Source organism: Leptosomus discolor, chromosome Z (assembly GCF_034619465.1).
Source record: "Leptosomus discolor isolate bLepDis1 chromosome Z, bLepDis1.hap2, whole genome shotgun sequence".
Taxonomy (NCBI): Eukaryota; Metazoa; Chordata; class Aves; order Leptosomiformes; family Leptosomidae; genus Leptosomus; species Leptosomus discolor.
The window spans coordinates 23,796,715-23,823,745 of record NC_141419.1 but is presented as its reverse complement, the minus strand read 5'-3'; the positions used below and the strand labels follow the sequence as shown (position 1 = coordinate 23,823,745).

Genomic DNA, 27,031 nt, shown 5'->3' with positions numbered 1-27,031 from the left:
GTGATTTACACAAACTTGTGGGCACGGTGGCAGGTCGCTTGATGGTGGGTTTAGAGACTGAGCGGTCCCAGTCAAGATCCCCTAAACCACGTCTCCCTGCTTTCATCTTTCCTTCGTTCCCCAGGACCATTTTACTTCAAAGACGTCCTGGCCCATGGAGTATTTTCCCTAGGAGAAAGGACTTTTTGTAAAGCAGAGTTCAGTCTCAGACGGCACAGGAGCCAAACCCGCAGGAGGCAAAGCAACCACTGCAAGCAGAGCTGTGCCTGGCTGGTGGCATGGTGCCGGGCACTAGTTCCCGTTCTGTTTTTCCTGTTTGCCTTCATTGAATTCATACCTTTCCTGTGATGAATGGGATGGTGTGACATTCAGCCACAGATCAGGAGAACAAAGGCCACAGTAAGCAGAGGGAATCACATGAGTGTCATTTCCAGAGATGACCAGTCTTTAAAGAGATGTAAATAACCATTTTCTGTAGATCTGGTCTTGATTTATTCAACCTCTTTAAGTCAGAAATTTCTTTCTGTAAGTAATGTCTTTCTTCAAGTAAAAAATCTCAGTCTTTGTCAAAGTAATTTTACTGTAATAGGTAAGTAAACTTAATTACGCTTCAGACAATAATACAAATGGTAAAAAACCTTTTCTTTTGTATCAATATCTCTAGCTTACTGTTTTAAAAAATTCTACAGCAATGCTTTTGACTTCAGTGTTTTAAAATTGGGTAAAAACATTTTTGGACATAAAGCCCTCAAATAATGATTAGAAAAATCACTTTTGTACAGGAAATGAAGATCACACAAATGGTGTTATTTCAGGAAAGGGTTGTTTCAGTTAGAACTTGGCCTTAAAAGGAATTTTTGATTTCACTTTCCTGAGCTTGGGAATAGTTGCCATCTGGTTTTGGACTTTGTGGTTCAATTCCATTACTATTGTTAGAGCTTATCCTTATCACAAAATCATGAAGGGAAGCTGTAAAGAGGTCTGTGTTGGCACCAACCAAAGTAAGATACAAGTAACTCAGTTTAACGGGTTTTGTGGATGTCCATATGTAGGGTGGGATAGAAATAGTTTTTTGCGTTCATTTTTGATGTGTCTGCGTATAGGAAAGAATGTGGAATCATAGAATAGTTTGGGTTGGAAGGACCTTTCAAGGCCATCTAGTCCAGCCCCTCTGCAGTGAGCAGGGGCAGCTTCAGCTGGATCAGGTTGCTCAGAGCCCCGGCCAACCTGATCTTGAATGTTTCCAGGGGTGGGACTTCTACCACCTCTCTGGGCAGCCTGTCCCACTGTTTCACCACCCCCATTGTAAAAAATTTTTTCCTTATATCGAGTCTGTATCCACCCTCTTTTACTTTAAAGCCATCACTCCTGTCATATGGCAACAGGCCTGTCAAAAAGATTGCCCCCACCTTTCCTGTAGCTCCCTTTAAGCACTGGAAGGTCTCCCCAGAGCCTTCTCCAGGCTGAGCAACCCCAACTCTCTCAGCCTATCCTCATAGGGGAGGTGCGCCAGCTCCCTCATCATTTATATAGCCTCCTCTGGACTCACTCCAACAGGTCCATGTCTTTTCTATGCTGAAGACCCCAGAGCTGGACGCAGTACTGCAGGTGGGGTCTCACCAGAGAGGAGTAGAGGGGGAGAATCCCCTCCCTCAACCTGCTGGCCACGCTGCTTTTGATGCGGCCCAGGATATGGTTGGCTTTCTGGGCTGCGAGCGCACATTACTGGCTCATGTCCAGCTTTTCATCCACCAGCACCCCCAGGCCCTTCTCGGCAGGGCTGCTCCGATCCCTTCATCCCCCAGCCTGTATTGGTAGCGGGGGTTGCTGCGGCCCAGGGACAGGACCTTGCACTTGGCCTTGTTGGATGAACCTCATGAGGTTCACATGGGCCCACTTCTAGAGCTTGTCCAGGTCCCTCTGGATGGCATCCCTTCCCTCAGGTGTGTCAACCGCACCACTTAGCTTGTTGTAAGGAACTTAGAACCTTTCTTTCCTGCATTATATATCCAAACGTAAGAAGCACAGTGTTGTCCTAGAGTTACAGCTTCAGAGCTGTACAAAAGGTCAGATGACAGGAAAGGTATTAAATACTCCTTTTATCACTACTGGAGAATGTCATAAAAATGCCCATGTTCCTTGTATTGCGGCAGTTTGCCTGTGAAGTCCTCAGACTCCAGCAGTAAACAGTATTGGCAAAAACCAGGACTTTAAAACAAGAAGTAAACAGGATTAAAGAAAGAAAGGTAGATGTTCCATTGTGAAATGCTTTCATGGTAGCTAATAGTGAACTGCTTCCAACATGCTAGCTGTTTCTGAAGAGCATGATTACAGTGTAACACCAAGCAAACTTCTGCTCTACGGTTGAGGCCGTATGCTGTTTCTCTGTGCTGGTGCAGTGGTAGGACTTCATGATGTGCTCTTCTTTCCTGTAGCCTGCCTTCACGTTCAGAGTGAGACTTGGTGAATGGATTCTAACTGTAGAAAATGAGCCTGTGTATGAAATGTCCAAGTGTTAGTAACATAGCACTGCTATTACAAGGAATTGCTTAGAGTGGAACTGTCTCTGGATAAACTTGCATTTCTTGCTATGTTCTTCTGTGCTTTCCTGGTGCTGCTACAGATGTGTTAGTCTGTTCTGCTGGTGAAGAATTAAGAAAAAACAAAAACCTTTAACAGAGGCAATGTTCTAGCAGCACTTGCTTTCTTGCAGCCCACCTAGTGCAAGTCCTCGTCTCGCCGTAGCATTCTCCCTTTCCCTCTGCCTATTCTAGATGTTGTTAGTATTTTTGCCATGTGGACTTTTAAATCTGGAAATTGTGATGACCTCACAGAAGACTTTTTTTTTTTTTTTTTTTTTTTTCCTAAATGTTAAATTTCTGGAAAGGTGCCATAGTGGCCAAATGCTGCATATGGAATAATTCCTTCAAAGTTTCCTCTCTGGTCACTGGAGCAAAAATGAAATCCGTTCATGTCTATTATTATTATTACTACTGCTATTACTACTACTTCTCATTGTTGCAAGTTGTTCATTTTTGTTATTAAAACAAGCAGATTGTCTTTGGTGTGCTTGGTGTTTGTAGTCATTAGTATTTCTTACCAGCAACTGAAAATGGCAAAAGACTCTTAAGCTTTAAAAGCACTGTCTGTTTGTTCAACTTTTGCTCTCTTTTGCCCACTAACTAGGGCTGTCAGTGCTGGATGACTGTTTATTTTCATGTTTTGCATTTTTCTTGTCAAATTATAGAAAATTAAAAAATGTTAGGAACTTGATCAGCAGTCTTTTTGTCCTCTGTTACCCCTTGCACAGCTTACCTGTTAAAAAGATGCAAAACTGTTGCATGCGATGCACATTCTGGCTGGCATTAAAGAAGAAATTCCCAAGTTTTTCTTGGAAATTGGAAAATTCTCAGGAGAAATTAATTGGTGTTCGATGCCAAAGGAAAGGAAGATAGGAGAAATGTACCAAATGAATGTACCCTCACAGATACATTTTCCTGCCACTCTATCCACTGGCAATGTTCTACGCTGAGGAACCGCTGAAGTAAGGGGAGAGTTTGCTTCTTAAGTTCTGTTTGCTTAGGTTTGCAAGGTGCGAAGGACATAAAGGTTGGCTGTCAAATATTATTTGCTCGTTTATTTTGTTCAGATAGAAATGCTGTCTATACATTTTGCAGCATCTGCAGTTGCGGTATTGAAAAGACCCTGTGAAGTAAAGACCATTTCCTCTTCTTGCAGGCAGCCATGCAATACACTTCATTAACTCAGAAAACTATCTGAAAGGGTTTTCTGCCCCATCTCTGCTAGAAGGAGTGCCAATGTAGAACATTAAGACTTTGTTAGATATAAATTTTACTCTCATTTCAATCCTAAACATTTATAGCTGGTTTCTTCACTAGTAGTTCACCCATAGGCTGGTTTTGAAGAGGACCTGGTAAAGGGAACTGTCAGAGCAATTCATTTGACTAGGTACACTTTCAGGAGGTTCTATTGAGGATGATTTTTGCCAAGGGCAAGGTAGGGGTTTTCTTGCAAGGGATGCTTGTATGTTGTCTTTGGTTTCAACATACTGTGCTCAAGTTGTTCATTTCCCATGTTTTATCTGTTTAAGGCAGAGATCATGTAGGCTTTCAAATCTCTTTTTTGTGTACTGCAAAGACAAGTTTTTGGTTACCTCATAAAAGACAATTTCTCCTTTATTTGGGTCTTTCTTGTAGTTATCCTCTGCACTGGTTTCACTTAGCTCTGTTGGTCTTATGACTGGAACTTCACACACAGTGAAATGATCACACCTGTACCTCTGGTGGTACTATTTTAATGTTACAGAAATCTGTTTCTTACACTTTTTAGAACAGCGTTTTCCCGGTTTTTGTATTTCTGTTATCATTTTGGTGACTAACATTCTGAGATGTAGTAATACGCTCTTCCTACTACTCAAAGAAACTTAGAATATATAGCAAAAAACTATTGTTACTAGCCCCGGGGATATCACCTTGTACTTTATTCTGGTGAATATTCTATGAATTCAGTTCTGCAAAACAACAGCTGTAAAAGTGATTTAGTTCTTCTTGTGTAATCTCTCCATACTGCTCTCGTTTTACACTGTCTAACATTGAGCAGCAAATTTCATGGAATCATAGAATCATTCAGGTTGGCAAAGACCTTTGAGATCATCAAGTCCAACCACCAACCCTATTCTACCAAGTACATCCCTAGACCATATCTCCAAGCACCACATCCAAATGACCTTTAAACACATTAAAGGATGGTGACTCAGCCACCTCCCTGGGCAGCCTATTGCAATGTCTGACAGCCCTTTCAGTGAAAAAATTTTTCCTAATGTCAAGCGTAAACCTACCCTGGTGCAGCTTGAGTCCGTTCCCTCTTGTTCTATCATTAATTACCTGTGAGAAGAGACCAGCACCTGCCTCTTGACAGTGTCTCTCGGGTGGTTGTAGAGAGCAATAAAGTCTCCCCTCAGCCTCCTTTTCTTGAGACTAAAGAGCCCCAGTTCTCTCAGCTGCTCTTTGTAAGACTTATTCTCTGGGCCTTTCACCAGCTTCATTGCCCTTCTCTGGGCACGCTCCAGCACCTTGATGTCTTTCTTGCAGTGAGGGGCCCAAAACTGCACACAGCATTTGAGGTGTGGCCTCACCAGTGCCAAGTACAGGGACACGATCACCTCCCTACTCCTGCTGGCCACACTGTTTCTGATACAGGCCCGGATGCTGTTGGCCTTCTTGGCCACCTGGGCACACTGCTGCCTCATGTTCAGCCGGCTGTCGACCAGCACCCCCAGGTCCTTTTCTGCCGAGCAGCTTTCCAGCCACTCACCCCCAAGCCTGTAGCGCTGCATGGGGTTGTTGTGACCCAATTGCAGGACCCGGCACTTGGCCTTGTTGAACCTCATACAATTGGCCTTGGCCCATTGATCCAGCCTGTCCAGATCCCTCTGCAGAGCCTTCCTACCCTCGAGCAGATCAACAGTCCCACACAATTTAATGTCATCTGCAAACTTACTAAGGGTGCATTCTATCCCTTCATCAAGGTCACTGCTAAATATATTAAACAGAAGTGGCCCTAGTATTGTGCCCTGCAGAACACCACTTGTGTCCAGCCGCCTCCTGGTTTTAACTCCATTGATCCCCACTCTCTGGGCCCAGCCGTCCAGCCAGTGTTTTACCCAGCAGAGCGTGTGCTCATCCAAGCCATGAGCAGCCAGTTTCTTCACTAGAATTCTGTGGGAAACAGTGTCAAAGTCTTTACAGAGGTCGAGGTGAACAATATCCACAGCCTTTCCCTCATCCATCAGGCGGGTCATCTTGTCTTAGAAGGAGATCAGGTTCGTTAAGCAGGACCTGCCTTTCATAAACCCCTGCTGACTGGGCCTGATCACCTGGTTGTTCTGTAAATGACTCGTGGTGGCACTCAGGATGATCTGCTCCATGACCTTCCCTGGCACTGAGGTCAGACTCACAGGTCTGTAGTTTCCCAGATCCTCCTTTTTGGTCTTTTTTGTAGATGGGTGTCACATTTGCTGTTCTCCAGTCCACTGGGACCTCCCCAGTTAGCCAGGAGTTCTGGTAGATGATGGAAAGAGGCTTGGTGAGCACATCCACCAACTCTTTCAGTACTCTTGGATGTAGCCCATCTGGCCCCATAGACTTGTGTGCATCTCAGTGGTGTAGTAAGTCACTGACCATTTCCTCTTTAAATGTGAAGGCCACATTCTGCCTCCCCTTCCTGTCTCCCAGCTCAAGGGGCTGGGTGTCTAGGGAACAACTAGTTCTACTACTAAAGACTGAGGCAAAGAAGGCATTGAGCTCCTCAGCCTTTTCATCATCCTTTGTCACTTGTTTCCCCCTTTATCTAGTAAAGGAGGAAGATTCTCTCTAGCCCTCCTTTTGTTGTTGATGTAATTGTAGAAACATTTTTTATTGTCCTTAACAGTTGTAGCTAGTTTAATTTCTAATTGGGCTCTGGCTTTCCTAATTTTCTCCCTGTGTAGCCTCACTACTTCATTATAGTCCTCATGAGAGACCTTCCCGCTCTTCCAAAGGTCATAAACTCTCCTTTTGTTCCTAAGGTCGTGCCAAAGGTCCCTATTCAGCCAGGATGGTCTTCTTTCCTGCCCACTTGGTTTTTGGCACACAGGGACAGCCTGCTCCTGCGCCTTTAAGACTTCCTTCTTGGAGTGTGTCCGGCCTTCCTGGACATCTTTACCCTCAGGGCTGCCTCCCAAGGGACTTTGTCAGTCAGTCTCCTGAACAGGCCGAAGTCTGCCCTCTGGAAGTCCAAGACAGCAGTTTTACTGACCCCTCTCCTTACTTCCCCGAGGATTGAAAACTTTTACCATTCATGATCGCTATGCCCTAGACGGCCTCCAACCTTTGCTTCCCCCACAAGATCTTCTCTGTTCACAAGGAGCAGGTCCAGGAGAGCACCTTCTCTGGTTGGCTGCCTTGCCAGTGGTGTCAGGAAGTTATCTTCCACACACTCCAGGAACCTCTGGGTCTGTTCTCTCTCTGCTGTATTGTAATTCCAGCAGGTATCTGCAAAATTAAAGTCCCCCATGATAACAAGGGGTAGCGATCGTGAAACTTCTCCCAACTGCTTATAAAATATTCCATCCACCTCTTCATCCTGGTTGGGTGATGTGTAACAGATTCCCACCACGATATCAGCCTTGTTTGCCTTCCCTCTGATTCTTACCCATAGTGAATTGACCTTGTCATCACTGTCATTAATTTGTGTGCAGTCATATGTCTCCCTAATGTAGAGGGCCAGCCCACCGCCTCTTCTTCCTTACCTATTGCTTCTGAAATGTTGGTAGCCTGTACAGACCTGGATTTTGCACCATGATTGCCAGACTTAGTACTTACTTTGTTTAGTCTTGGAGCAACTCCTGTAATAACCTTCCTGCACCCCAGTACTTCTGCTTCCAACACATGATATTTCGCTAGCTCCCTATTTACCAGTTAATTACCCACTTTACAGGTTTTCTACCAAGCCTCATTTTCTTCTGCTGAACTAATGATTTTCTGTGTTTCAACATATGTCTGCAGCTACCTGTATTTCATCTGTTCGAAAAATCCATACATCTCAGGAAGATTTTGCCTGATGTGACTTAACTTCAGCAAATCTTCTTTAGCTTTCTTTTATTCATATTCATGACATTGATTATTCTTTCTAAAGGTTCTCCGAAGGCTTGGTTTTCTGTGTATAAGGATTGTGTTTGTTACTGTTTAGTCAGATACCACCTCAGCAGCTTGACAGATCAGTTTTCAAATGTCGTAGTCATACCTATGTTATAACATATTACGTAACTGTGGTAGTTCTTCTGGACTTCTGGGTAGATAGTATCTGCGCTTCACACTCTGCCCCCTGAGTTGTGCACACCGAAGCTCTTCTTATTTTTACTTCCAGGCTGATAGTGGTAATTTCCATTCTTAAACCACCAGACTCTGTCAGTGTGCAACTGTCATCATTGCCATGGAAATTAGAGGCAGAAGTGTTTGTTCAGTTTTGGACTTGATGCAAATTCCCACTAAAACATTAGAGCTCTCTACCCATGTTGAAATCCAATTTAAAGGGCTGGATATTGCTAGCTGACTATGAGCAGTAACTAAGGAATTTGGCTTCTTGAAAGTGCTTTTGACACTAATAAATTCTCCTTTGTTCATACCATTTTATTTCTTGTAGTGCGCTGTGTGCCCAGAGTTTCATAATTTTCTTCTCCTTGACCATTTCAGTTAGTCTAATAAATAATACTTCTTCTTCCAACAAATGTTTCCTGTCTCATTTGTCTGTAGTCTACCATCATTTTGGGGCATCTCTGTTTTTCCCAGCTAGCAGATATACTTCAACAGAGGAGTTGTAGCTGGGGCTGCCATGCCATCATGCTCATGTTTGCTCTGTGTTTTTCTTGACCAGACTATTTATGTTGCCTGCAGACTTTAGCCATCAGGGGTTTGAGGCTTAGTTAACAGAGGAAGTTCTGGGGGAAAAAATAGCTAGGAACCCTCATGCCTGAAATATTTCTAAAACCTCTCTGAAGCACTGGTATTTGTTTACTTTTTAGATCCCCCTTTCCCAGATGTAGAATTTGTTGCAGCAAAAGGTTCTGCACCCTTGCTCAGACTCCAGAAAGCAGAAGATCGAAATGGACCGATCAGGTTTGTCTCTGCGCACTCCTCACCCTTTCAAAAAACAACCTACACGTTTATGCTATTTACATGTTGGAAATTTTGAGGGGGGTTGTATTATTTTTGTTAGCAAGGGGAGAAGACTTAAGCTGTACTTCCCAGTTTCTCCACCCTTAGCAGAGTAGTATTTGGCTTCAGACTTCCCCTGCTTTCTGGAACAAAATTCTGGTTTTGATAATTCAGAGTTTTCACTGTTGGTTTTGGTTTGGTTTTTTTTTTCCTTTATCCACAATGAAGTCACAGTTGATTTTTATTGATGGATCCAAGCACAGCTCTTTTCTACTAAACTCATGCAGCCAGTCCTTTTTTTTTTTCCCTAGGAGTCGGAGGAAATGGTGAACCGTGTCTGTATTTATGCATATTCTGAAGTCATGTTTTCATATTAGTGTGTTACTACCAAACTGTATTTCTAGAGAAAAAGGATTTACGCCTTACTAGTGCTGTTTGTGATAGTAGGAAACGGTAATTGTAACTCGATATTACAGTAAAGCAGAAAATATTTGAAAGCTAATAACATCTCAGGAGATTACTAGTGTAACTGCCCTAATAATTAGTCTTCCTGTGTTTGGATACACCATAGACTAAACATTGTTTTGAGAGGTCTGAAGCAGATTTGATTAATTTTTTACAATTGATATCTGTCCTCTCTTTAAACAGAAAAAGTCTTGTTTCTGGGAAATTAGGAATCATTTTTAGAGGCCAATGATGTGTTGTTTCATAGGTGAACTTATGTGTTAGATAAGAGGAACAAGAGACAGCCTGCAAAAAATTAGCTTGATGCTCTTCTGAACATGAATAAACACGTAAAGTTGGTGTGCGTGTGATGAGGAGAACCAGCTCCAAGCTGTGCATGCAGGGCTTTTGATTCAAAATACAATGGAACACTCACAGACAGAGAAATATTTTAGTGTAAGAAGTGTTCATATTGGACATTGTTAATAAAAAGCAGTTAAAAACCTGCAAATAGACAATGTGAATTAATGAGTGTGTCATGCTTAGTACACTGAAATGAGAGCTAATGTATTACTTTTTTTGTTTCACTCTAGTCTTTATCAAGTGATTGTGCTTCCTCTGCGTTTGCAAAGCACTTTTATTTGTGACTCCTTTGCTGCTGCAACTTTCTTTAGTAACACCACTGACATTAAAGGCTACGTGGCAGCTGAATTTCGGGCGAAGGATGTTGCTGATAACATGTCAATTGCTCTTGGAGACAGACATTACTACGGGAAGTTTTATAATGCTCCTTTAAAGCTGGGAGAAGAGTATTGTGTTTTTTTGAGGATAATAAGTGAGTGGAATAAGGTAATGGATGTTTTAAAACTTTTCTTTACACCAGTTGAATGAAATTTGCTGGGGAAAAAAGAGGAAAACATCAGCTTTGTGTTACATTTTTTATGATGTTGCAAGGACCTGTTAGTTGGCAGAACAATTAAATCTGAAGGTCTTTAAATAACTCCTGTAGTTCCTTATGGATATTTATGTCATTGTAATGTTGGAGCAACTCTGGATGCCAAAATGCAAACAATGGGAAAAACTAAAAATGAAGGGCCATCACTGCCCTCAGAATTGAGTGTGTCTTTATTGGGCCAGAATTTAGTGGAAGAGATTAGTATGAGAATCTGAAAATTGCTCCTTAGCAATGAAAAACTCATCCATTTTCATTTTTAATGGAATTTTATAGCAAAATATTCCAGTTCTCCAAATGACAAGGAAAAATGTATTTTATCATGTGTGTTACCTTCCATGTAGCAATGAACGTCCACTCCAGCTCCTTTCGGAAAGCCTTGTGGAAAAAAAAGTAGATTTATAGCGTTAATTTTTTGTCATTTTAAAGTAAATATTTATTTTAATTAGAAGCAAAAAGTTTCTAAAATACACATCTCAGCTGTTTTGTGCTCCAGTGTCTTGCCTCCTATGATGTCATTATGCCACTGTTTTTCCAGTTGTTATCTATCTCAAGGGTCAAGAGCTTGTGATTTTTTCATAATCTAAGTGTCAATAGTAGGAGGCTTTTATTGTATAGGCCAGGTGGTAGACTTTTCATGTGCATACAATTCCTGAATGACAAATGTAAAAACAGTACAAAGCAACCCCTACTAAAGAAAAAAACACCTCAACAGTGCCTCACCTTGCCACCCTAAAAAATAAAATAGAATTTTAGGGCTTTGTCTGTACGGCATGAAACAAGGAGACATGGAAAAACTAGTCTGTGAGTCACTTGTAAATAATTCCCTGCAATTTTGGAAGCCTACACCCAAATCTCTGTAAGTTAAAACAGCTTCTGTTAAGAAATAAGACTCTGCCTCAGTCCACAGCAAGTGAAATAAAACAAGTACATGTAATAGCTGTTACTGCTATCAGCTAATCTGTGTAAGTTTTTTGTGCCATCTACTTTAACAATAGTTTGAAAAGGTTTTATAGCACAGATAAAGTGGTTTCTGATTCTGATACAAGTCTGTTTGTCATAAATTTTTAATTCATTGTGTGAGGGAATAAGTAGGGAAATTACGTTTGAAAGCATTCAGTTCATAAATAATGTTAAGCTAGCCCAAAATATCCTGGAATTTGAATAGTGAACTGTATTTTTAAAAAAAATTTACTCTGTGCAGCAGGATTGTTAATGAGTCAAACGTATACAAGGCTAGCCTCTTCAAGCACTTCTAAACACATCCTTGAACTCAGTTTCTGTATCGTTGGGTTTTATGCATTGGTTTCCCTAGCTCTTTCCCTTCAGTGTCTTCTGATGCTGGGAAACATTTCCTATTGTGACTTGTGCTGAGGCTTTTCTTGCACACAACAGTGCAGATTGCTTATGCATCTGTATAAGGTTTGTTAAACTCCGCCTAAATTACATTATTCTTTCTCTTTCATATAGATTATTTCCTGATGTTTCATCTCTAGCATTGCCAGATGTATTTTCTGGGCCACTGATTTAATGGAATATTGTTACTGTTAATTCATAGAGGTCACTCTTCACTTCCGCTTAGAATGCATCCTTAATATACACTTTCCTGTATGGCTTTTGTAACTTGATGAAGTACACAGTTACACGTAACATTTATAAATCATTATTAGGACTGCAAATACCAAACAGCCTTTGTTCCCAGCTCTGCTGCTTTGAAATGAAACAGACCTGTGGCTCAAAAGTACTCATTTATCTTCAGTTCTCATGCCCTTTTATTTTGTACAGTTATTGGTATTAAGAAGTTAAAGGAATTCAGAATTATAAATTGAGGGTTGTTGGGCTTTGAGAATTTATGAAAATCTGATTACTTAAGTAACTGAATTTGGATTCAAGAGTTAATATTTAAAAGTCTGCTTTTTAAAAAATCTGCTCTTTATTTGGCCCTCAATTATTAATACATGTGAAATAATTTCTGTAGTGTATTTTACTTGTAAACACATTTCCATTTGAATACAGACACATTAGGAATATGTGTCATAGACTCCTAGCTAATATTCTCATTATGTACTTTTTCTGTTCTGGCATCCTCCAGAATCCCCTCTAGCTCCAGACCCCTTCATGTTGAGAATGGTACAGTTTCTATCATACATGCTGCAAAATTGTGGCTTGGTTGTGACTTTTTATTGTCATTATTCCTCAATATACCTGACATATTTTCTTTGTGGTAAGGATGGGAAAATCAATTCTGATAAAATTGTGTGGACAAAGTTAAGACAAGTAAGCTGTTCTGTTTTATTGAGTCCATGTTCATTTATCCCTTTATCAGATTTGGTGGTCCTGAGAAAGGCATCTGCTGTGCAGTTTTTACTTTCTGTTTTTTTTCAAGGTGGAGGATTTAAAACACATACTTCAATTGTGCGGAACATTCAGATGTGTTAAAAGGCTGATCAGGTGATCTGAGGGGATTGTTGGAGATGTACAAGGAAAGCAGTTAGGAAGCCAGAGATAATGGAGATTACCATAATTCGTATTGATGAATTTGACAACTGGAATATAGGGATGAGGAGGGAATATAGGCAACATAGGAAACCAAGGGAGGATTTGGGAAGAAAGGAGAGTTTACTGCCATTATCATGAAAACCTTACTTAAGTGGAACAAATTGTCCACCTTTGAAAGTGTCCTTCTCCATGAGGGATACTGCTAATTAAATTACTCAGACCCATCTGGTACATTTTAATCTCCAGTGATTGCTTTATGGATTCCATGCTGTGCAGAGAGCCAAGGCCTATAGTGAAGGGCAAGAACTAAAAAAGGTGTTTGGAGTTTTAAACTCATTTGAGATTAATTTCTTTAGCATAGCTTTTGTTCAGTGTCAGCATCAGCTTTTTTGGATCAAAGTTTGTGCATGTAACACGAGAGCAGAAACGTGAAGATGACACTAAGCCTTTTCAGGAAAAAAGCTAGAACCTTTTTGGAAAATTGGAATCAAAATGACCCCTACAGAAAAGTTTGTTATAATTAGGCTAATCAAAAATAATCTGAGAAAAGTGTATATGCATGGCAAAATGTTTTCTCTTTTCTCCAGAACTCTTTTAAGTGCACAGCTGTGTGGAAGGGGTTTCTATCTCCAGTTTAGCTACCTGTGAATATCCAGGTGGAAATACAGACTTTGAGATCCGTGGATACTCAAGTATTTGGAGGAGTAATTTCACTGATAACTTTCTGGAAAGGTGCTAATTTATCAGAGGAAGGGATTTATAATTTGATTTAGTATAAAGTGCAGATCGATGAACTGTGCTATTGAGATTCCTGGGAGCTCTGTAACTTCTCAAATAGGCAGGAGATGACTGCAAAATAGAGAGTGTTGTGGAGGTAGCTATTTCAAGATGATGGCGCTCATACCAGTGCCTCCAGAATCTGGCATTTGTTGAGTTTTTAAATCCACCCCTTGTTCTTTATTCTCACTGTCCTAAAAGGATTTTCTTTGTCAGTGTTTCATCTTTTTAAATAACCAGAAAAATCCTTATAAAAAATGAAGAAGATTCCACAATTCAGCATGCAGATACGCAAAAGTAAGATTAAGCATACAAATGTGCCTTTGTCCTTTTATGCAAATGCTTCAAAAAGTACCCTTCAATTTCATAGAATCGTACTGTTGCGCAGAGCAACATAATACACATTTTGCCAAAATCCGTGTGTATTCTGTGAAAGTCAGTTGGCAGGAAAGTACATATAGAAGCACTGCAAAAGTAGACTTCACCGTAATTATGCAATAGACAATAGAACTTAGAATAGAACTTCTTGTGCATGTATGAGTGTGAAGTGCTGGTGGAAGAATGCTCTACAGGGACCAAAGCTTCGTGTAAAAAACCAAATTTGTCCAAAAGCAGACACCTGATAAACGTTTATTCAACTACTGTGAACATTAGCTAGTCTTAAGTATTCTATAAAAATTATTTAAAGTTACCAAATTGTCGTAACTGAAAAAACCTCTACATCTAGTATTTTAAAAACATGCCATTAAGTACCATGTTTTAACAGATATACATGGGGATAGAGTTAATACAGCATATTCAGCGTTATCTTAGCATTTCGTAAATTCTGAATTCTTAACGAAGCATCTTCAAAGATCCTTCCATGTTACTTGCATGCCTAGGTTGTAGAAAGAAAAGAATGGTGTAAAAGTGATGGTGTAAAAGATTAGAGGCAGCCTTTTATCAAAGCTCTTATCTCTGATCTTATCTTTATAGTTTGTAATCTGTTCAGACAAGCTAGAAGCTGCTACCAGGGGAATAACAAACTCCAATCCCAATAGTAATAAATACAGTATGTTGTGGATGGCTTCTCTTGCAGAGGGTGTTGGTGGTAATAAATTTGTCTAATGAAAACCAGTGATTTTTATGTTTTCATTTTCAGGTGAGAACACAGTCCTGTGCTATTTGGGCACAAATTAAAAGTAAGTCAGTTTTTCCTTCAATGAGAAAATAGAAGTTGTCATGGCTTTGCTTGGCAGCGTAAGCTAATAATTGTTGTGGCTGTTTCTTCATTTGCCACTAATGGTCGGTTGACTTTGACGATTAGAAGGGTTAGAGGCAGAATATTTGCCTTGCACTGCAGTGTTCTGTTCTAATGGATTCAGTAAACCATTCTAAAATGGATTCTCTGGTTTCTCCCTGATTTTCAATATTACTCTTTCTATGCATCACACCCAAATCTTTCTAGCATTTTTTGTGCACAAAGGACCTGAAGCATAGAAGATGTGAAATGTTAGAAGCCTGTTTTAAGGTAGTTCTGTATTGGCTTAAAGATTTTTTTTTTTTTTAAATAATTTTCTAGCTTTTAGAAGCCACATTTGGTATGTTCAGTTGGTCCTTGGAGAATTAAGTCCTTTTATGAACTTAGGAAAATAAAAAACACCATGCAAAAATGAAAAATATGGCTAATTTTTATGCTTGTAAGTACAGTTTCTTAAAAATATAATGGCATAACTTTAAAAGCCAGTGAATTTCTCAGGATGGTTTTATCTTTGTTTTACTTTTTGACTATAAGATGTTTCCAGTGAATGAGTTTACCTCAAGAGGAGTTTGGAATCCACTAGAGATCAAGTTTCCCTCCTTTTCTTTGTGGCAGAAAGTACTCTTTTCAGTGATTTCATGATGTTTCAGCAAAAAGAAAATATTTACCTCTCCTGACAAAGGAAGTGGCACTACTGAAGTCCTCTACAAACTCCAAATTCTATTTTTTATTTGGAAAACTCATGAATTTGAGTTAGGAAATGCAGTGACACTGGAGAGTGAGGCAGTACTTTGGAATGTTAATAAATCATGTGGTGCATGGAGTGCTTGAGGTGCATCTCCTCCACTGTATACAAAACCCACATCTGACCATTGCTGTTACTGGTCTTCTGGTGACAACTGTGTGTCTGTTTCTAGATTGCCTTTTGCTGTTTACTCTCATGACTTAGTTAATTTACCACCACACTTAGAATATAATTTAGACAGTTTGTGGTTGTGGAGATTCAGGTAAGATCAAGAATTCCCTAGGTTTGAGGGCTCTATTGCTAGAGCTGTGTAGGCAAGAGCTGTAAAATACTGGAAAGACAGGACACTGTCCTCCTCTGAATTTGTCATTTATCAGCTTAGAGAGCATTGTCAGAGGCTATCTGACACATATTTGGATTTTGGTTTTGAGATGAAAAAATGGGCATTGGAAGGTAAGGGTAGGACAGGTCAGACCTTACTGTTGTAAATTCATTTGTCTTTATATTGAAAGGCAGCTAGAGAGGCTGAGAGTATTTTTGGCTCACTGAATCCTTTGCAAGGTATTTCTTAATTCAACTTGTGTGGAAGGCAAATCTGTAAATGAAATCTGAACCATCTGTTCCAGGTGACATCTAGACAAAGCTACACATTGAATGATAAATCATTGTCATAAGAAGTGGTAGAAAGCTGTTAAAAGCATGCTTCCTTCTGTCACAAATAAGTAAAATTAATTTTGAGCAGTTTTCACCAAATATACAGTGTGTAGGGAAGACAGTTGTGTCATTTTTATGGAGGGCTGACATCTGCTTTAGAGATGTGTAACTTGCTCATGGAAACTGATAAATGGAAAGTGATAAAAGGACAGGTCTAAGTTTTATCAAGACTGAACATGCTTGTGGGTTGAACAGATCTTCCTTGCAGGGTGCCTGTCTGAAATTCTTTATTTTGCCAGACTCAAGTAGGCTTACAGGTGAGAGGTGCTGCACAGATACAAGCCTTGCTTCACTGAACAGTGTTAGGCAAAGATGGTAAACTGGTCAGATTCTCCTTATGGCTTGCTTTGATTTTTTTTTTTTGTGTGCTTCAGATCAATTGTTGAGGGTATTTTGGGTGAATGCCCAGCCAGTTTTGTGGCTGTACGTTCAAATGAGCCAAAAAAGAGTTTAATTTAGTAACTGAAGTTGCTTTTCTGATGTTCAGGCACTTGGATTCTTGTCATGGACATACACAGTAATTTCACTGAAAAAGTGCTGGTTTTGCAAGAATTTAAATGCTTGCTAGAACATTAAGTTCTCATGCTTGCATGATGTAACAGCAAGTAGAGTTGTAGAATCTTGCAGGAATAAGATCCAGCATCCTAGATGTCTGTGGGAAATCCAGTAAGAAATAGGTAACCTTTGACTAGAGCAGAAAGTGGGATAGAGGTGGCTGGAAGGGACTGAGTTTCTATTTTCTCAGGTGACCTGCACCAGTAGTTCTTAGTAATTCCGGTTTTGACAGCAAATCACTGTAAGCCTTCTGTTCTGTCCCAGGATAGCTTCTGGTATTATGGGCTTGGCTATGGCTGTCATGGCCAGGTTTATTTCTATTCTGTCCCTTGGGGAAAAAAAAGAAAAAAGAATGGGGAAGAGAAATCATGCCCAGATTGTAAAAATTTTGGAGGTGCATTGAGCCATTTAATAAAGGACCAGGATTTTCTGGCACCAGAGGCCACCTTGGCATATGATTTAGACTGAAATTGACAGTGATAAGAGGGGAAAATGTTGACATTGAGCATCTAAATTTAAAAAAAAATAAAATAAATAAAGCAAAAAAGGCAGGAAACTGGAAGTGGAGAAGTATAATCACTTTTGAGGAATACACCATTTAAGCTTACTTCAACTGGATGGTAACTGCAAGATAGTCAGCTCCATTACTACTTGACTGAGCAGTAAGTCCAGCATCTGAGTTTTGTTACAGTACTTCAGCTTTGAGCAGACTCAGTTGATCAGTCACCAGACCGAAGCTACACTATTTGGCATTTGTTCGTTTGAATTGTTTGATATTTTCTTTCAGATTTATCACCCCCTCTGCAATATATGGCTGCTGTTGGATTAGGGTCGGTTGCTGCTGTCTGCCTTATACTGTTCCTGTCATTCTCAGTGGCACGGTATGTATTGTTACTAGCTCCAGCTTTGTAGTCCTCCTGCACAAGGCTTACGTACCAACCTGCTTGGTTTAGCTTCTTGTGTGGTTAGAAACTATTACCAAGAGTTCCTTCAGTGGCCACTAATGCTGTCCATTGCTTGAACTGATACTCTCTATATCTTTGCAATCACTGGCAAAACATCTGAAAAGTATGGGGCTCATCTTAATAAAGGAAGGATTCAGGCAGTGAATAGCACCAGAAATTTAGTTCACAGGTGTTTTGATTTAACAGTAGCTAAATAAATGAGGTTTATATGCTGTGCTACTCTAAAAGTGAAGTCATACCAACAGAAATGTTGATGTACTTTTCTTACGAAAGGAGCCAATTTCTAGTCTTCCCCACTTTATTTAAAAGGCCCAAAAGGATTGTTTTCAGTAGTGGCTGATCTTTAGCTAAAGGACACAATGAAAACACATTAGAAATTTTTTAATTGATTTCTTTCTGTTTCATGATCCTTCCTCATGCTGGAGCAGTAACTTTATAACTTTCAGAGTAAAACAAATACATGCCTTTAAGTAATTGTGAGTGTCTATGTAGGTGTAAAATCTCTTGCCTAAAAAATGCATCTTTGTTGTTGTTTCAATATGTTTATCTCTAAGAATAGTTTTCTGACTTATGTCACTTGAATGATCGGGAGGCTCCAGCTTGGGGGTGTGAAGTATAGAGCATTCCTTGGTTAAGCTCCTTATTTGGCATTCAGAAATAGAGGGAGCTGCTCTTATACAGGGCTGGAGAAAGTAGGATTATTTGTAGTTGTCTGAATTTCAAATCGGTTCTTACAATCTAAATTCCAAAATAAAGGTTCCACAGTGTCTTTCTTTTTTTTTTTAAGTAATTAATTAAAGAAAATGATCTCAGGATTCCCTTGGCAGTAGGATGCAATGGTGAACTTGAGCTTGCAGTCTTGATTGGTTTTGGTTTTTTGAAAAATTGTCAGAGTCAGCTTTGACATTTGAGGCAGAAGGGGCTGTAGGTGTCTTCATGTCTAAACTAGCACTCCTGGCAGAGGGTTTATTGCAGGAGGAGGGGCATCCCTGAGCCCATAGTGTGAAAAGCTACTTGGTTACTTCAGTTCTCTGGTGAAAATGTGACAGAGGGATATAAATACTTTTAGAAACTGTGTCAAATCAATTAGCATCACAGTGATAGGAGAGCTGTTTAAGATAATAGGCAGTACTGGAAGAATCGTGTATGAGTATGAACCAGTTGTGAATGAGTGTAGAGATTAGGTCCTGAACTTCCATTTCAGTCTTCTTTTAAAAGGAATGAGAGCGAAAAAAAGCCAGGTGACATCCTGAGGGAGCTGAGTACATTGAGTACATTTGACAGGTGTCATGCTGTACTGTGGTGTAATGTTGGAGGCCAGGACTTGATAATTCAAGAAGTATCTTTTAGGCCCTCGATCCCATGTACAGAGAAATTTTTTAATCCATTCTCCTGTTTTAGAGAACATCAGACAGAATCCTTGGCAGAAATTAAAGTTGCCCCATCCTAGTAGGAGTCAGAGAAGGGAAAGCCCAGATGTCATTGTGGTAAGACACTTCACACTACTCACAGGAAGTAGCTGTAATGTTCATAAATAACAAATACTCTTTTAGTTTTAAATAAGCATCAGTTTAATGCATTTCTGAGTGAGAATGTAATTTGGAAAAACATATGAAGTCAGCCTTCTGCCCTGTCCAGTTGTAAAGCCATGGTCCTGTTTTAGGCACTGTCCTCCAAGAAAGATCTGGCACATCAGGAGAAAGACACGGAGAGACTTGACAAGAGACATGAGATCTATTGGATCCAACTGCGAGTAGGGTAATCTACTAGTAGGTTGCTTAGCCTGGCAGAGAAGAGACTGCCAAGGAGCATGACATACAAATACAGAAAAAGCCATTACAGAAAGACCAACTTCCTCCTGTCTGTAGTGCCCATGATATATGTACCATCTGTGGTCAGTATACCCCTATGCTGCTGAACAGTAGGAGAGCAAGGCATGGGAACAGATTGCTGCGAATGCTGTGAAACCGTGGCTTCTGGGTGGTCTGCAAGAGCAGGTTAAACAAACATTTGTCAGGAATGACACAGCTACAGCTAATCGTGCCATGGTGTCAGGTGAATGGTCTTGGGTTATTTCTTGGGGTCCCTGTAAGCTTTCCTGTTCTGCAGCTTCTGTCACAAAGAACCACTGTATTCAAGTGCTCACCAGGTTGCCACATGCCTGCTGCCTCAGGGATTATATTACTGCAGTGGGACAGATTGTGAATTGCCACTAGCATGGTTGCTGACAGCAGTTTTAACTGGTCCTCAGTTCACAAAGGATTCACAAAGTGCACAGCCTGACTGCCGATGTCCTTGGATATTGTAAATTGTTTCACTTAAAAAATGCGTTAGCCATAGTTGTTATTATTAAGGTGCCTTGTCACACATTCACCTTGCTTCATTCCTCCTTTGCTTCCTTTTATATGTGATCCTCGTTCAGATGCATAAAGACAGTGCCAAAACTTCAGCTTTATGAAGATCTGCATTGGGCATGAGTGTTGTTGATGCCAAGGTTAACATAGGTCAGGTAGTCATCAGAGCCTATGGGAATGCTTGCTGTCCATCTCCCTGTGGCTGTAATGTTCAGAATTTATACCAGCACCTTAGGTCTTCAAAAAATTTTAGAAACTACGTCATTTATCCCATCAATGTGAGTGATGCAGATTCTCTGTCAGGTCCATGCTTGAGTCTTGAATGGTTTTTAAGTTTGGTTTTTTTAACTGGAATTTTTTGTCCTTCTCCAGCTCTTATCTCCACAGCACAGTGCTCTCCCCACCTGCTGCTTTAGCCTGCGAGGCTGTACAGTTATCTGCTACAATGGATGTGACACAAACAGGGATTACATCATCGTTCCTAGAGACTGAAAATGTGTCTTTTCTCTGATGTGTTATCCCCTGAAATCAGCATAGAGAAAAGGCACTCTTCTTACCAAAGCCAGCATCTGTCGGGTATGGATATATCTGCATGGCACATACATACTATGGCATGGGCAGTTGAAATGTGTTTGTTAATGGAAGTGAGGTGGTTATTGTCTCCCCTTGTTTCCAGATGGTGTGGTATGTAAAGGAGAACCTTCCCTCAGAGACAGGTTTGTGCCAGAGACATTAGCATGCTCCTGTGTGTTGGCCACAGGCTTTCAGCTGTTCCAGCCACATGAATGCCTGATCATGAGTGTCTGTATTGTACTTTATTACATGAATAATCCTTGAGACTGTCTTGATGATCAGCTGCTACTTTAGATACCTTAGGACACATAAACTGGCCCATTGTAAGAGAAAATACAGATCAACCCTTACACCAGATGAAGTGCCTATGGTATTTCCAAGTGTAAAGGTAGAAGACTTTCATCAGTCACTTACTGGTAATGGTACTTTGATAACAAGTATGGAGTTCTTAGCCATGAAATTGTCATATTGAAATAGTGTCAGCAACAGATGCATTCCAGAGATATTGCAATCATTGCTCATAGCAATTAGCAATAATTGCAAATAATGTACCAATCTATAAAACCGCAGTTTGCCAAAGAGCTGAGTAGTTTTAATGGCATGTGAAACTATATAAGGAGCTACCTGTGTTAAATGCATTTTGTTAATCTCTGTTCTATAATTACAGCTGCATAAAGCCATTAAATCAGTGTCTGGTTAATGAGCTGGTTTGTAACATCTGGTTAGAGTCACTTAATAAAGTACAATTTAAAAATTTCCTATGGCATACTGCCAGTTAGTATTTTTTTCCTTCTGTAAGAAAGAATCAAGTGCCTTTGATTACTTCGACTCCTGTTCAGAAGTTGCTTTGAGACATATTAGCAAAATCATTCTATTAACTGGTGTAATAAAGAAGCAAAAGTTTCGTATTTTACTCAGTTTTGTCATTTTTTCCAAGTTATGTTTTGTGTTGTACTACTTCGAATATATGATGCCCCTTTTTGGAATTCTAACTGTGTCTGATTCCTGCTGGCTTTACAATTTTTAACATTCTGTTTCTCTAGGTTGTGTAATTCCTTTTTTGGTGTTTAAAGAGGGTATTTTAAAGTGTGACAGCAAACTTCATAGTTGGTAGTAGACAGGAATTACGATCAAAGTTACATGCAAGAGCTTTTAACTGCTGCATCTAACTGGAGGTGCTTTTTTCAGATTTGGCCAGGTACCATTTCTGTTATCCAGCATTTCCACTGCTTACTAAATCTGCCCTTCAAGTTAGCAAGTTTTCAGTAGTTAGTAGCTGAGTAAGAACACCTTCGTCTACATTGGTGATTAAGAGTTGGTAACATTTTCCTTTGCTAATTGAGGAAGAACAACTTAATTGCTCATAGTGGGCTGCCATTACTTAATTTTTCAGTTTTGCCTGCACAATTCATTCTCACACATTCTGCTCCCAATTGCCTTTCTCAGTGGAACAGGTTGCCAAGGTTTGGCCTAGCAGTGCAAACCGCACCACTTCATTCTGGTTTGTTCTCCTGCTGCTCTGGTCCTGTGAGAGAGTTCATGAGTGGCTGTTCCTGAATAAGGGAGAGCTGAAGAGGCAGAAAGTAGAGACAGGCATGCCATCCTCTGTGAAAGAAAACTTCTTTCACTTTTTAATAAGACCAGCAGTACGTTATGCAGGACCAAGAACATAAAGTCCATCTTGTCTGTTGGAAAGCTGGAGGTCTTCAACAAGTGATTTCTTTTATGTGTGCCTTTTCTTTGCCTATCTTGTCTTTTTATAAAGTTTTCAGAGCAAGGTTTCTTCTTACCAAATATCTACACTTCTACTGGGACTTAGATAATGTATTTAATGACTCTTTTGAACATCTCTGCACACCAGAGCAGTGCAGCATATTAATACCCAGGAATGGACCAATAAGGGCAAGACTCCATGACATCTTAAGTTCTCCCAAACAGCTACAGTCTTGCAAGTTTCCCCCCTTTCCCCCTGTCTCCTTAGTCACTCTTGGTAGACCTAGCCCTGTCTGTGAGCCGGTCTTCATCTGTTGTGTACTTCTCTTTCTTCCATCTACATCTGTTTCAGTTTAATGTGGGAAGCGCAGAGAAATAATTTAGCCTTGCTCTCCTCAGATAATTGTGCAGATGTTAACAGTTCATTTTTTAGAGCCTTTCTGTTTCAGAAACATTGCTGTACTGCTCCCAAGCTTTCCAATTATGTTTTTAAATTCTTTTTTAGGGAAAGTAGAAAGGTTTAAACAGTAGGAAATTAAGAAGTAGCTAGAATAGAAGAAGGTTCTTAAAAGTTCTACTCAGAGCAACTATTATAGGACTGGACAAAAAGAACAACATGGAATTATAGTGGCTGTACTTTTGTCTGTTACAGAAACAAGCTTGTATGGTGAAATTAATCTGGTTTAAGAGTACTGCTAATGAAGGTCAGTTCTCTGACATTTCATTTGAAGGAAATATGCCACTATGCTAGAAAAGGTTTCACTGCAGATACGAACTTTGAGACTTCTGATCAGATAGCTGGTTTACAAAAATACTTCTTAGGAGAAGACAGTCCTAGCAGGTGCACTTTGAGTGGGGCTTTGGACTTAGGAATGTGTGTCTGTAGGGTTACTTTTGTTAGTCAGACTTATAATCGTTATACTCAAGTTTATGGAATGATCTAGTGGCTCTGTAGCTCTAGTGGCTCTGTAGTGCTCTACGTAGCGTCCTGCTGAACCAAATGCAACATTGATGTAATCACACTGTCATGGTGCAAGAAATTCTAGAGACTTTTCTAATGATCCTTCACTGCTGTTCCTTCAGTTAACGGTGAAATTCTCCTTTCTTTTCAAATGTTTTTTCTCTGCTTCTTTGGGTATGAGTTCACACCCAGGCCAAGTAAGGTAAAGGCTGCTGAAGCTGCACTGCTTTTACTGCTAATCCATGCCCATTCATGGTGCAATATTGAGATGTGCTATATTGAGATCTGTTTGGTTTAGATACATACCAATGTCTGCATTATCTCCAGAGTGATTTTGTCTGTAGAGGAAACAGGAATTTGTTAGCCCTGGATAAACAATTCTTTGTAAGCTTAAGTTAAGCCATTTTTAGTCTTTTATTCTGTAGCAGTGAGATAACATGCAGGCTACTGTAACAATCCAGCATTTATGCATGTAATTGTGATGGAGTGTCAAATGAAAAACCTTTTTTTGTAAAATACACTATATACTACATACCAGTGATGGGTCCCTTAGATATTTTGGTGAGATTCTTTGTTCTGGGTGTGATAGAGACAGCCAGAACCCATCCAGGCTCGTTTGTTTGCTGTACTATTTATAGTCTCAATCAGTTGTATATACAGGGCCAGATATGTGGGGCAGCATGCTCCTTGCTTCTTCGTGATCTCAGATTTAACTGTTCTCAGTCACCATTCCTGTTTCCCAAGTCTTGCACTATTTTGCAGGGCCATTTCATATTCAGCAGAATTCAGCCAGAGTCCAATACGAGCTGGCAGGTCCATGATCTCTAGCTCAGATGGAAGTATTTCTGTTCTTAGTGACAGCATTGCTAGCAAGTTATGACAGTCTCTGAAAAATCTAACCGTTGCATTGCTTTCAAGGACAGAGCTGCTGCCTTCGGATAACATTCTGAGAAGACTGTGAAATCATTGGTGATCTCAGTGCTGAGCTCTAGTGGAAAGGAACAAGCGTCAGTGTTGCCAAAGCACCTCCACAACTGCAGTTCCTGGCAGCACGAGAAATGACTCTGGGGACAGCACAGACACTTAGTCCTTTTGGCTCTGACCGAGGTGAGGTCTGAGGAGGCAGACAGTGATGACAGTATTTGTGGTATAGCTATTGTGGAGCTGTTTCCATTTTGAGATTGACAAAAATGGGACCTTTACAGTCAAAAAAAAAGGGGGACTTGCCCTGAAGTTCCTCTTTTCCTCCTCCCTGCCCTTCCCCAGATGTTTGAGTGTATTTTTTTCCAGAAATACTGCTTTTATTCTCGCAGTCTCAGAGCTGAATAAGGAAGAGTGACCTTTTATCGGTATTTTCCTGCCTTGAGGCAGCACAACTGATGTATTTTGGTTGCAGTTCATGTTTTATGTTTTCTGGTGTCCTTGTTGGATCACCATCTTGTGAAAAACTGTGTACATTATATACATGTGTCACATTAAACCCTCTTGCTTTCTAACCGACCTCAGGTAATCCTGGGTGGCTAAGGGCAGCTAAGCTTAACTCCTGAGTGATGCTCAGTTAGATATTTTATTGTGACTCAGGTTCGCAATTCTCGGAAACAGAATTAAGACTCAAAACGGAGTCAAGTGCTAACTCGATTTATTGAACGAACGATGTTTGCATCGGGGGAGAGAGAAGGGGGAAGAGAAGGGGAGAGAAGAGAGAAGGAGACAGTTGCCAAGTAGCTACCATGGATCTTCAGTGTCCTGCTGATCCAATGAATCTTCTTTGATGTCCAGTGCTCCAACAACAAAGGGGGTCTGTCCACAGCAAAAGACAAGAGAGAGGGCCAGCCCTGTTCTTCTCAGCTTTTGCTTTTTATAGTGATGTCTCGCTTCATATTTGGAATTAGTTTTCATGTCCATGCCTCCTACCTGCTCGTGGGGAGCGTGCCCCCTACTGTCCCTAGAAGGTCCTGGAATTTTCCAGAGGGTCTGAGCCTCCGACTCTGGGCCAGGTGCCTGTTCAGTGGGTCGTGGGCTACGTGGTCAGAGTGGGGCATGGTGTGCACCTGTTGTCATCTGTCCTTCTTGGGGCAGGGAGGGAGGGGCTTGTTGTTGTGATAGCAAAGTCTTGCAGTTAGAAGGGGCTGTCACCAGTGTTGAGGCATACACATATAGATAGATAGATAGATAGATTTTTTTTTTTTGTCTCTTACAACGTATAATATATATGTGTACATATACATGCAGTTTCGTCTGTTTCTTACATTTCACTCAAGGAGTAACTGAAGCTATAGTCAGAATTTCACAGCAAGGGTGGGGAAGTTCAGTGTCTGCCCCCAGGAGTATAAAAAACATTAATGAACTGGGAAGCAACAGAGAAAGGGTTCTAGAAATAAAGTCTGTTCTTAATAGAAGGTGATTTCCAAAGGCCCAAATGTTCCTGAGCAGCTTTCAGCCCAGAATGTTTAAGCTTGACTTTGATGACAGTTAATCTAAAAGTCTCTGCTGCAGCCATCCTGGGAGAAGTGAAGGGAGAGCAAAATGGCTTGGAGAAGTCTTGTGAAGATGTTTCAAGCTAATGGTCACAAATCAGCCATGCCAATACATTGGATAAAGCTTAACATAACAAGAACGTAGTGGGGGTGTAAGCTAGTTCTCAGCTTTCCCTTTTAGATATGTAAAATGACCTAATCAGTTTGGCTTTTGGCTAAACAAGATGTTAGGAAGTTCCATTTTGTTTCGCATTCCTCTGAATTCTCACTCATTCTAGCTATTTTATTTCCGCATGTGCAATCGGCCAGACCTTTCCTGTCACCTGGAACACAAAAACAGAGCCAGGTGAATGTGGAATACCAAATGAGTAGCAATTATATATATCTGCTGAGAGGCAGGGAAATAGTGCTTCAACAGCAGTTCTGCACTTCCTCAGAGTACCAGTCTCTTACTGGCAAATAAATAAAATTATTATTATGTGATTTTGCAGCATGTTTCAAAATGGTGATTTGAGTGTTTTGTGGCTAAATGAAGTCTGTCTCCTTCCAGTTCTGTTAAATACTACCCTATTCCCTCTGTTCTTCGTGGCTTTAATCTGCCAAACATTAATTTCTATTACAATAAAACAGGCTCAAAATTTGGCATACATCCAAATATTCTGAGGAGTTCAATTTTCTGCCCCACATTTTCATGAAATTCCATTGAAACTATGGAATTATCCATATTCTCACCCTGTGCCATTTAACATTGTTCTTTCTAGATTTAGTGCAGTGATAGATATTTACATTAGTTTAGAATCTGCTCTTATGCTTTAACTCAAGACAGAAAGAGGAGACCAGAGAGATGAATGCATTATGCATTTTTGCAAGGAGACTGAAAGCAGTAGCTGTAAGAATGTTTCCTATTATGGCCACAGCAGTATCTGAAGACTCTTTAGCACTACTGTTGTTTTTATCCACTGTTTGTCTACACAGGAGGTTAGTGTGCGGCAAGGTAGATAGGAATTTGCAGCTGCACATTGCCTTTGTGGCGATTCCCTTTCTTGTTCGAAGATGCGATTTCATCCTATTCTTTTTTTTTCTGTCTTAAAAGATTTTTCAGTTGGTCAGTTCAACAGCATTTGAGATTAAATAGTCTGAGCTAGTTTAGGATCCTATTGGTCTGTTCTGCTTTCTGCTGTGACTCTGGGAGTTTGTTTTTTCATCCCACAACCTGATAATTAGCACAGCAGGACTGATTCATATTTTTCCAACAGACCAGACTGTTTCAACACATTGTCATGTATTGGCTCTGACCATTTTGCAATGAAAAGCCATGCCATTTTTGACAAGGTATAACAAGTATTTC

General features: G+C 40.3%; 1 protein-coding gene across 1 annotated transcript in view; it reads left to right on the top strand.

Moving 5' to 3' along the window:
- SUSD1 (sushi domain containing 1) overlaps window positions 1-21,445 on the top strand; it is a 56,743-nt gene extending 35,298 nt beyond the window's left edge. The window contains exons 12-16 of the mRNA XM_086479087.1: window positions 8,582-8,675; window positions 9,752-10,007; window positions 14,528-14,567; window positions 17,428-17,521; window positions 20,332-21,445. Coding sequence (XP_086335213.1) covers window positions 8,582-8,675; window positions 9,752-10,007; window positions 14,528-14,567; window positions 17,428-17,521; window positions 20,332-20,470 — 623 coding nt within the window. The 3' untranslated portion in view covers window positions 20,471-21,445. The remainder of the gene's footprint in view (window positions 1-8,581; window positions 8,676-9,751; window positions 10,008-14,527; window positions 14,568-17,427; window positions 17,522-20,331) is intronic.
- Window positions 21,446-27,031: the final 5,586 nt, after the last annotated feature.